Source organism: Helicoverpa armigera, chromosome 4 (genome assembly GCF_030705265.1).
Source record: "Helicoverpa armigera isolate CAAS_96S chromosome 4, ASM3070526v1, whole genome shotgun sequence".
NCBI lineage: Eukaryota > Metazoa > Arthropoda > Insecta > Lepidoptera > Noctuidae > Helicoverpa > Helicoverpa armigera.
Genome location: NC_087123.1, coordinates 8,976,067 through 8,988,721, shown reverse-complemented (window position 1 = coordinate 8,988,721; position 12,655 = coordinate 8,976,067). Strand labels below are relative to the sequence as shown.

General features: G+C 33.6%; 1 protein-coding gene across 5 annotated transcripts in view; it reads right to left on the bottom strand.

The window, feature by feature from the left end:
* Positions 1–9,778, bottom strand: part of LOC110374834 (GATA-binding factor C) — an 87,015-nt gene extending 77,237 nt beyond the window's left edge. For 4 of the 5 annotated variants that reach the window (XM_021332723.3, XM_049846923.2, XM_049846924.2 and 1 more), the window contains exons 1-2: positions 4,034–4,177; positions 220–631 (exon numbers count right to left, since the gene is read on the bottom strand). In XM_021332723.3, coding sequence (XP_021188398.2) covers positions 220–463 — 244 coding nt within the window. In that variant the 5' untranslated portion in view covers positions 464–631; positions 4,034–4,177. Of the gene's footprint in view, positions 1–219; positions 632–4,033; positions 4,178–9,428 lie in introns of those variants that run through there. The other variant, XM_021332722.3, reaches the window with a different exon arrangement.
* Positions 9,779–12,655: the final 2,877 nt, after the last annotated feature.

Below are 12,655 nucleotides of genomic sequence, written 5' to 3'. Positions count from 1 at the left end.
GTCCAGTTCTGAGAGCCAATGTTCGTAAATTGTATGTAATGTGAGTGATTTAGAGATTGGGCGGTGTTATCAATTAAAAGGGTACTGAGAAGTTGCGACCGACAGTAGCAATCCAACTACTCTAACACGCATCATGTGATGTGTCTGGCTCTACGACATTATGAACACGTGTATTGTATGTAGTGTTGACAAGTGTAACAGATCAATAGACAAACTCACCATGCGAGCCGACAGCGGCGGAGTAGGGGGCGTGCATCTGTTGATGGTAGTAGCGCGCGCGGCTGTGGTGGCCGCCTTCCAGCGGGGAATGGAAGAAGCCGTCGCCATTGGCGTCGGCGTTGACGTCGCCGGCGGCCGGGCTGCCGTTGACGCGGCCCTCGTACCACCGCTGCTGCAGCGCGCTCGCCCCCGACCCCGCGCCCTCTCCACTCATGTCCATGGCCGCTCCGACCTCACACACCATGCATCGCTTTTATACACACGCACTATAAGTCCACTCCCCTATCAACATTTCCTAAAGTCAGCTGGTGTATGATGAACCCAAACTAAAATACAGTCGGGCTCAGCGTGGGCATCGTTTGTAGGCCTCAACTTGATGAGTCGGTTGACGGCCAGCTCATATTGCACGTATCTGTGGAAGATAAAAATAATGATTACACATACTGCAATTACCACGTCACTGATAAGTAACGTACAAAGAAAAACAATTACCCATTTACAATTAATTCATTAAATTCCAATTATTTCAGGTAAAACCCAAATACATATTACAACGCACGAATACTCCTATCATAAGGTCATTTTGTCCGACATCAAAGCAATACGTACGATAAATCCAAGCCGGTGTTTTGTCAAAAAATAGACAATCAATTAAGATAGTAGTGGTGAGCTATCAAATACGTCTGCGATATCGATACGCTCCCAATTTGATTAAGTGATAAGGTGCGAACAACACTCGAACCGCCGCGATAAGCGATAACCGCGTATTAAGCGTTGTTAGCCAACCGAGCCGTGATTTTTATTGCTACTAAAAACCTGCCAAAGATATACTTTATCTGGTTTGTTTAATACACCTGAAAAAAACGGTTTCTAATCTTTCATTACAAAACGTTTTAACCCACAGTTCCGTGCCCAAGTATTTGTCTCACCATAAAGTTTATAGAAAGTTAGGTACTTATTAGGTCACCATGTGGCTTCATAAGCAGATCTATCCTTTCATGTCGCGTCTGACATTTCACTGGCTCATAAAGTGTCGCAATTTTTGGCATTTAATTCTAGAGTGTGCAAATATGATACTTGATAAACCACACCCATAGAGTAATTTAATACACAAATCTATGAATAGAGCATTTGTAGACATGCTCAATAATAAAAGCTATCATATTACAATTGAGGAACTTAATCATAAAACGGCTACTTATGTAAACAACTGAATTAATAATTTAAAATAGAATCCGATCTTCAAGTAGATTGATAAGTCTATAAATAATTCAAAAAGAAGCAAATGCACAGTCCATTTTTGAATATTATATAATTGGGAACGCAAAGACAACAGACAAAATCAATGACAGACAATAAAAAAAACGTATAATATTTTATAAGTATTTTCAGCTACGTTATAAAAAGCTCAGAATTTCTGTAGAAGCATGAAAGCTCTATGAAATTTTTCTATATAAATTATTACTGAGCATTAACCTCTGCTATAATTATTCGAGTGCTTAGATGTATAAAAATAGATTCCAGTGGCAATTTGGCTGCCAAAAAACTATGTACTGTATTTGTTGTAGACAGTCTCAGAAATGTACCTATTTGTGTTTAATGTTCCTAAGATCCGGATACAAAACTATGTAGACAGAATATTAAAAAAAAACCTAACAGTTTTGTAGTAAAACTGACTTTAGTAGCTGCTAGTTTATTTATTCATAAATAAATATGTAAAGTACATACATTAGTTCTAAGTACATGAGTCATTTATAAACATGCTATTATTGATAGACGTTATTAATTGTTCTATATTTAAAACACATTAACATAAATATATGTTCTATTTTTATACTGTTTATATTTTTAATGATAGAAAAATATAGAGAACTTGTAGGTCAATTTATCTACCTGCAAGTTACAAAGCTCAAATAGGTAAATAGCTGCAAGATATGTTTTGCTGCCTAGTCTTTTCCTAAGTTAGGGCCAGCTTATAGTCTAACTAGATGACATAATAAAATGTTTTTAAGATATTCAAAATGCCGTATACGCTGAGTAAGTATGTAAATTAGTTTTTAATATAACAACTAAAATAATACCTCCACATAATCTGAATGAGTTATATCTAAGTTATTAAAAGTATAAAATGTTCTTTTCTCTAATTACTCAAGGATGCACAAACTATCAGGACTTTACAAAATAATTTTAAAGCTATTCATTATCGTTGTGATAAGATAATATATGTCGAATATGCTAATCGTGATAACATCGATTTATATTATCATCGACAATGTAGAATTATTTCTTTAAAAGCAATTTCCAACACTAGGCTTCGCTTATCGCAGTTATTAATTGATAAAATTATTTTTACAAGTTTACCTAATTTAATGCCCCTTGGGATTTTTTTAAAAGCTTACTTGTAACTACACCTACGTCATAAAATATAAATAATAAGAAACTAAACTTTACACAAAATTAATGCAATACTAATAGTACCTACTAAATCAATTCCATATCTATTAAGGTTATACGTGTACCCATACCTATAAGTGTATAAAATCTAACTAAAGTAAGTATACGCTTTAGTTAGGGATATATTGAGCTTATATCTCAACATTCTAAATGATAATAGTTCTAAATATCTTTAATGCATTATAAAATAAGCTACAAATAAAAGAAAAAGCAGACAAAAGCTAAAATAAATTTACAAAAATTCATATCACCAGACACAATGTACCAAATGTACCAGCAATAAGAAAAACCATTTGACAGATAAGGACAGATGTCATAAAATACAGAAAAAAAAGATAAATAATGGAACCACTCTTTTGCTATCAGATGCAAAAACATTGTATTGCTACGTGCATTTTCTATTTACAATGTCTTAACATAGCTGGCATAGAACATTTTTCATACCCATATATGAAAAGCATCACAAATACAAAGCTTAGTAGTAAAAAAGTGTATTCTGCTTGAATACCAAAAATATTTTGCATTCTAAACATTTTTCATGCGAAACAAATGAAGAAAACGGCATTGGATCTTTTTTCACATAAATTACTGTCTATTCTGTAGAAGATATGATAATTTGAACTGTTTTATGTGAAACAAAAATTACTCTTTTCCTTTGCATCTTTAAATATGTTAGCAAATGGATCATTAATTTAATGGAAACTACACCTGATCTATTAGTTTAAGGAAACAAATGATAGCCAACCTACTGCTAATAAACTATTTTTAAAAGTGAGTGTTTAAACTAGTGAACGTCACAAAATATAGAAATCAAGGTGATTTATTTATAAACGTCAATTATAATGAAAATAAAAACAGTTTTAAAACAGTAAAAGCCTAACATTTTTATACGAATTGGAAAATAGACTAGACTATATTCCCAGTTTAATAAAGTTGCGGGTCCAATAGATATTATGAAAAAAACTCTTGATAGAAACAATTTGTGAAAGCGAGTATTTTTTTGTATATTTAAAGCTTAAAAATTCTAAACGTTTTATGTGGTTAAGTATAAACCAATGAATTTGTAGATTGTTGTTAAAGTAATAAAAAATAGATTTCTCTTTTTCAAAGTACCTATTCAAATTAGCTAACTTTTATGCCTCAAATGGATATAAACACACATTTTATATTAGAGCATACACAACGATACAAGAAGAACAAGGTTTTTAAGTTTAAAAAATCTTCAGTTTTATGACACTGTGACAAACCATGTTAACATCCCAAAATTCAATGTTAACGTCGCACAAAATGTTAAAGGAGTTTTCAAAAATTCAAACAATAATAAAGAAAAAAAACATTTCAAATGAATGTAGTCTCTCACCGCTGATAAGATGAAAATCTTCAGGAGCTTTGATAATTTCCAAATGTTAGTGTAACAAAAAGATATAGTACAAGTTACGATCTATCACAACCGACGACACTGCTATCTGACGATCGACTGAAAAATGGATTTGCCGATAAAAAAAAGAAATCTCACGTTTTTATCGCAAATTACGTCGATTTTGTGTGATTTCCTCGTAATATCAGACGATAAGCCAACTTATCGGGCGGCACCATTGCTCTGTAATCACTATTTTTCACTAATTCAACGATTTTAAACTTTATCAATTATATACCAATTGATTTAATGCACGCCAATTGTGGTTTTGATAAATTGGAAATTGAAACTGGCTGTTCAAGTCATGTTGGTTTATGGGTAAATAATTATTTTCTGAAAACTTAACATAGTCTCTAGCCTTCAAACTATAATAAACGTTCCTAAAACTAAGCAAATCAATAAATTTCAAAAACCATGGCCCAATCCTCGGCCAGGTCAGAGGAAATCATAAATTCAAATGTATAAATTCACACCCAATCTTGTTGAATTCATAAAGTTATCATAATATTTGATTATCATAATTTGGTAGATGGCCATATTTTCACAAATAACTCTAAATTGTCAGAAGAGCTCACGCTGTGAAATTGCCTGTTATACATTTTAAATGACGATTATCAATAACATGTAACAAATAAATTATATATTTGGGCTTCTAAAAAGTGATATTTTATTTAAGCGTCCTTTTATGATGGAACCTGCAATTTCGTATTTATGTGACCTATAGTTAAAGTATGATAATGATGTAGTTGAATCCATAAATAGTATGGATATTAATTAAATAAGTCGAATGGGGATTACGTTGTGGTTTTATTTGCTCGGGCGCTGCATAAACTGGTCTTACAATTGATCCGGCAAACGCAAGTGATCGATGCGCGAGCGCAGTTACTTATCTATACCGTACGTAGGCCTATCGCGGCTGGGATCGAGTCGATCGCGAGCGGTAGCACATTCGAGTTATAAATCATCGCTGATTGCCTATAACTCGGTACCAATGATAAACATTGTGATTTTACACCCGTCCAACGGTTTAAATTATAACTTCATGAATATTATTAGGGTCCAGTGCAGTTTTGTTGAAATTACTTTTCATGTTATTTGGATAGTTTGTGTTATTTTTTGGCTATAATGCGGTTCATATTGTATTTACGATTTTTGCCAGAAGCTCGATATCATGGAAAAAATTTAACATTTTAAAACCAAAATCAATGTATCGGTACCCCTAAAACCCTCTAACTCCTCTTAGCTCTTTTCAAAAATATTCTATATAAAGTATAAATTACCTTAAAAAATTAACAAATAAAATGACTAAAAAATAGCATAGGTAGCAATGTAGGTATATTGCATTGAAAATGTCCAAAACACTAAGCGCGGATCCCCGAGCAAAGCTGCAACTGGCACTTTACCGTTTTTCAATGAGTTCCCCAATTTGCATCAAACAGTGTTGCAGCTAAACTTTGAATGCATTCGATACATAGCACAGTGATTTCCAATTGACACCATCTATTTGAAATGGCCATACAATGACGAGTGGTCCCGTATTAAAAAAAATAATAATAACATAGGTAATTTTGTTCTTGATCTAGAGGCCTGTATTACTGATTTTAAGTCAAAGTTGTAAGGTAGTACAAAAATAAGATGACATTATTCAAACGTATAGATATAATCTGGAATGAAAGTAGGTAAATACAGTACAGAAATAAACAAAAAAAATCATCACACACCGCAAAAAATCGCCAAATTATAAAATCAAACACCGATCCCAATCAGTTTAAAGATAAACAAATTAATATAATAGTCATCGTCTTAGCTTACACACGTTTACACTCTTCTATCGCTCTTATTAAGATTAGGCTGGGGCCCAATTAATATAATTGATTCTCCATGGACCTCCCGGCCGAACGAGGCCTAAATCTTATTAAAAAAAAGAACCAGTATTATCTTATCCCTCTATCGGCTCGCTTCGATACTAAATCGATCAAGTTTTTACTATAAATAAAAATATTTGGTGTTAACCTTTTTGGTAATAGTTATTTTATTATTGTTATTATGTTGGTAGATTTTGGTCTTCCCACGTGGGTTTGGTTGCTTTAGGGCTCGGTTAGATATTTAAGTGGGTTAAAATTTGTAACTTTTTAACACATTTTCAAATGTGATACTTAATTCATTGTGAGAGATTTTATCATTTCTGCCTTAGTCAGATTTTATTCAGACCTGCACACAAAAATCTTTCCTCTGCAATGAACCTATTTTTGAATTTAATTTATTGTAGAGCAGTATATAGGTAGGCAAAACTTAAAAATATTACAGCCTTTAACATTAACGGCGCCATGACAAAACTAAGCAGTCTTAATCGCAAATTTGAACGGACCCAGACTGAAATTGGCAATATCAAACCCTTAAGATAAACTTAAGACATGGCAAATATAAATATATGTAGTAAGTACTATATATATATAGGTATAAGAGAAGTTGTATCTCCTAAACTGAATACAAACAAAAAGGAATAACGTTAAGCTCACATAAAGGCTACTGGTTCTATGCAAAGTAAATTGTCGTTTTGCCCTCAAATTGCAGGTGGCGTACCTATAATTTGTAGGCAATACAACAGTCAATATACCTTTAATTTGTGGCTAAAACCACAACTTATCGACCTACAATTTGTGGGTAAAACGAAGCGAGACAACATTATAGTCGATTACCTGCGGTGATCACAGATTGATCGATGCCTTTTAAAATAACAACGAATAATTTATCGATTCCACCCAAATTCAATGAAAACTTATAATCCGATATTGATAGGTGTTCATTCAACCGTTTCGATTTATTAACCAAACAATTTGTAGACGATTGTGTTAATTGAATGATTAACTAATAGCTGTATCGACTAATATAATCGATCGTTGAATGCTATGTTTGCATATTTACACCTCGTTGACATCGATAAATATTTACTTTTTTTATAGTTGATGTACATATGTATGTAAATAAATTATGTAAAATTTCAACACAAACTAAATTATGATGTTTGATGATGTTAACTAATAAAAATCATAATAATCTTGCCATAAAACCGTTATGTTTTATAAATGTTTATTTCCAACTCTGTCGATTTCACTCCCAAATGAAAGTATAGGTATACTTATAATAAAATTGAGCAAGTTTTCCTCCACTTTGTGCTACCTAACCATCTATCTAATATTCTATTCTATCTTTTTGATAGAAGAAGCTTTACATTTTTAATACAGGATGAACTTAGAACGAAAAAACTCACAAATTCCTTCTCATTTTAAAAATAAAATAAAAGAGTTACGAATGATATTTCATTATAGAAATACTGTGCATTATGAATCTCATTTAATACAGCATTGCAAAAAATGTTTCAACCAGTTGAAATAGTGAACATTCGGCATACTAATACTACCTACTTGTAACATTTTTCTTTACCCACAAGACATCTGGAATCTTTACCACATTTATGTCATGTATATTTAAATGTAAACATATATCAACATCTATTTACAATTCAAAATCAAAAAAACCTTGTTAACGTGTAAAACAATCTGAGAATATCAATAAAATCTATTCAGTTGGATTTATTCAGAGATAATGATCTACAGGCTCACCTGTATGTCTAGTATATTATGCAATCTAGGCTTTAATTCAGTGGGTAATTTTCCCTCCAAAAATAACTTACACAATATTATTTAGCCTCATTCTTTACCTAGAAATCACTCATCTGTTTGCTTACGGTTTCGAAATATGGTATTCCAAATAAACAATCTTTGAGATAAGTTCCACAATTACGTTAGTAAATTATTAGATTAAAAATATTTCATAAATTATAGCACCAACATACAGGATATTACACTACGTAGAACCACGAACGGATACGTTTACTTCACACACACACACATGCACAAATCCGAAGGCTTATCGGCAGCTAATCGATTTGCGTTTGCGCATCTCGGGGCGCATTCAAATTTCGAACGCGAACTGTCATGGCGGCTTGATTGGCCGAAAACAGCCGAACAGCGTATGAAAACGACGTAGTGCCATTGACATTGATTGGCTGTTGAGAAACTTTAAACAAAGGGTACATAGCTTCTATTCAGACATAAATAAATTCAAATTATAATGCACTCACACATTGAAATTCTTTTCCTTTTTATGTGTGTGTAGCTTGTGTATAACACAGGTAATAATCACATAGACGTTCCTAGTATAGAACATTAATGTACGGATCGTATTTCAAAAGAGTTTTTAAATAGATTGTTGCCCAATATAAACCAATAGTTGAAAATGAAAATCACTCATTAAAATTCATGAGTAGATAATACCTACATATATGGCGTATACATAGAAAAATATAGGAAGTATGATAGTTACAGCTAAAGGCTCTATTTGTAAGTAACTGAATAAATAACATTAGTGTTATCTTGGTACAGGCCGTTAAAAAATCAGATAATAAACTCTTTAGTAGTATTCTTTTCAGCAAAATTTTAGTTTATATAAAAAACAAGTGTTTATTTTTTAATTAAGATGTGTATTTTAATAGTAAATTAAATTTTAAAAGAAAAAAATAATGTAAATCAATTTGACAGATTTTCTAAGAGCAAAAAATATTTGAACCCGTTTATGTCTTTTACTAGAAGAAAACCAATTTTGGTAGAAAAAGTCAGTTCTTCATAATGTTTGCTCATATTTATTATAGACACACATTATTATAATTCTATGTAATAAATCCAATTCTAATCATTGTAACTGATTATAATTGTTTTTTAAATAGAACTGATAAGATTAATATTCATACAAAAATACGTATGATAAATCTAATGGCTATTAACTAATATTATAAGATATACGTTTTTCATGTTAAATAATGCGTATCATTTTATTATTATTTCTTGACCAACGGTTGGTAGCTGAATAAAATTTTCTTTAATTTTCGCGCCGTTGTCCGTCGGTAACAGAATATGTTGACATTTGTGATGCAAAACTCAGCCTTTTCAAAATATATTTATAAGTTTATCTGTACATCAAAATTATCTTTGATCTATGCTAAATGGAAACTAGATATTGTCTAACATATTCAGATATTTGTTTTTGCAAACATTCTTGCATTGTTTTGCATCACAAACACTCAATCAAGGCGATGTTTTCTTAAAGATGGCAACTTCAAATTAGACTATCATTTGCATGAATTGTTGGAAGATAAAAACATAATAGTAATTAATCAATATAATCACAAAATAAAGCTTATCTTTTTTGCATATATGTAGAGGAAAATTTGCCATCACATGTTTGCAACGCAAATAAAATAATAACAAAGATTAAATACCTCAAATGTCCTTATCAGATGCTTATCACAATGTAGTTCACTATCACTATGTATCACTGTAAATACTGTGCAGATGCATAAACACACTGAAATCATGAGCTCCATTCCGTTTGCATGTTCATTTTCATAGGGAAATTGGAAAATTCTCTATATCACAGGTCACAAGTTGTCCTATTATCTACGATGAGAAGGTAATGTATGTACTAGACGGTAGAAGAGCGCGTTTATATTGTGTTAGGATTACAAAAACAGTCCATGTTAAGAGCGCAAGCGCAAGTGCGGCGTGAGGCGTGCGGCACGTGATGCGGCGTCGATGGGACGCAACCCGACACTAAACCAGTCGTCAGACTTTTTGTTGTGACCGCGCGCAGTCGGCCGCCCTCGGCTGCGCTCGCCGCCGCCGACTGCCGTTCGGCTGTCGCGCGCCGCTGATTGGCTCGCGCGACTTTCAGGCGGTGGGTACGGGCGGGGCCTCCGCCGCGATGGGAGTGTTCTCTTTTAACATTTTCTTTTTCTCTTTTTGGGCGGGCAGTGCGGTGGTGTGCGTTAGTCGAGGCGCGCGCGCCGCGGGTGATGGATGGTCCGCGGTCGCTCGCAATGTTTCTGTTATGCCGGATGATGGCGGCCCGACGGCTTCTAACAAGATTAATTGCCTGAAATTAGTGGTACTTTCACAATCAAAACGACACCCCATTGAACAATAGCGGTCACTTTATTTACAACCAGTTCTATTCTAACTCTTTATTTGTGAGTTTGTTGATAATAAAAGATGTTGTATATTTATTCTGGTAGATACCTAGTAAGTAATACGGCTGTTATCCATGGGTAGCTGAGGCTTATTATGATTGAGCCTGATGATAGAGCTCTTGCCCCCATGTTATTTTCAGCAACATTTTACATGAAAATAGAATCTTTTGCATAGATTTTTGTAACCATCCTTTCCTAAGATAAGAAAATTAGAAGGTACCTACATAAAATATGCATTAGGTAACGGATAGGTAATTTAATCTTTCATACAGATTTCAGTTATTCTTTGATTTAAAGGGCGCGTTAATTAATGATCGTGTAGTAGGGATTCTGATTAAATCAAATATTGGATTAATACCTACCTACAAGTACCTATTTGTGGTGTTTTGAAAAGCACATTCAATTGATAGATGGTCACTTGAATATTTTTGGCAGTAGTTACGGGTAATGGCTAGGCAGTAGGCAGATTATTATATTCAAGTTTTAGGCAGATAGAAGGTGAGATACTTACCTCTATAGATACTTATATGAGTTTGAATAAATAGGTATAACAATTTCTTGCACCCGGACAAAAAGTAGCCTGTAATGTGTCTTCCTCAGGGTACCAAACATTTCAGTCGGTTCAGTGGTTTTTGGACAGACATGCAGACAGATTTCAGGATGTATGATGAAATATGTAGGTAGTTGTAAATTACCACTATTTTTTGTTTTACTTAACTCTGTATTAAATAAGTTTATAATAAATGTACATTAGCATTGGTTTATTACTTTAGTTAAATGCTTTAATTTCTGGATCTATTTGAAAAAGATTTCAGTATTAGATAAGTAGGATATTAGGTTTTATAGGTATCAGTATCTTTTTTTTAATTACTGGACGCGTCACACATACCTACATAGGAAAACAACTGGATTTTTTTATTAAACACATGTTTAATAAAAAAAATCCAGTTTAAACACATGTAAGTATTTTTTGAAATAAAATGAGTTACTTTCGTTAGTTACTTACCTGTTTTTTTTATAGAAAAAAAATAGTTTAAAGTAAGTATCTATTAAAATTAAACTAAAATCATTAACTGTGTGAATTGTTTCATTCTTACTTTAAAAAGGCGTTAATTTATAACTTCAAATATTAAAAGCAGCATCTAAAAGGAAATAATGTTACTATTATTATTAAATAAAAAATGTTATTAGGAAAGATTGTTATATTTATATAACTTATACTAGAATATTTATGTCGGCATCGAATTAAATGATACCCCAAATATTGTTGATTTTAGTAAATATGAAGCTTTAAGCTTAAGACTCTTCGCATAGGTAGGTACTACAAACCTAGCTATATGATTGAACATGTACCCAAAATCTAGACACCCCCAAACATCCACCTTCACCCAAGAAGAAAAAAAAAGAAACCAAGACAAAAGCTCCATACAGCCTTCAGTCTAGAACTACCGTCCCTACCCTACGTGATTTATTCTATATACCCGCGCTATAAATCTGTCGAGCACAACACTATCGCTAGTGCTGCGCGTAATGGCTAATGACATAACACCCGGCTTCCAGGGTTCACGGGTAAAATGGCTTCTTAATCGGGTACAGGATTACCGGGAATGTCTTGGCGTTTTAAATATTTTTGGGTAGTGTTGCGAGTTTTTATAATAGACTAACTTATGCTCGCGGTTTCATCCATTTCCCGAAATAACTGCTTCTCATAGCCGGATGGTAACAAAAACTATCCTATGTCCTTCTCCCGGGTCAAAGCTACCTCCCCTCTAAATTTCAGCTGAATCGTTCCAGCCGTTCACGCGTGATGACGTGACCAACGGATATAGAGATTCTTTTATATAGGTAGAAGATACTCGTGCTATAAATCTGTCTTGTACAATACTATCGCTAGTGCTGCGCGTAATGGCTAATGACATAACACCCGGCTTCCAGGGTTCACGGGTAAAATGGCTTCTTAATCGGGTACAGGATTACCGGGAATGTCTTGGCGTTTTAAATATTTTTGGGTAGTGTTGCGAGTTTTTATAATAGACTAACTTATGCTCGCGGTTTCATCCATTTCCCGAAATAACTGCTTCTCATAGCCGGATGGTAACAAAACTATCCTATGTCCTTCTCCCGGGTCAAAGCCCCCCTCTAAATTTCAGCTGAATCGTTCCAGCCGTTCACGCGTGATGACGTGACCAACGGATATAGAGATTCTTTTATATAGGTAGAAGATACTCGTGCTATAAATCTGTCTTGTACAATACTATCGCTAGTGCTGCGCGTAATGGCTAATGACGTAACACCCGGCTTCCAGGGTTCACGGGTAAAATGGCTTCTTAATCGGGTACAGGATTACCGGGAATGTCTTGGCGTTTTAAATATTTTTGGGTAGTGTTGCGAGTTTTTATAATAGACTAAATTATGCTCGCGGTTTCATCCATTTCCCGAAATAACTGCTTCTCATAGCCGGATGGTAACAAAAACTATCC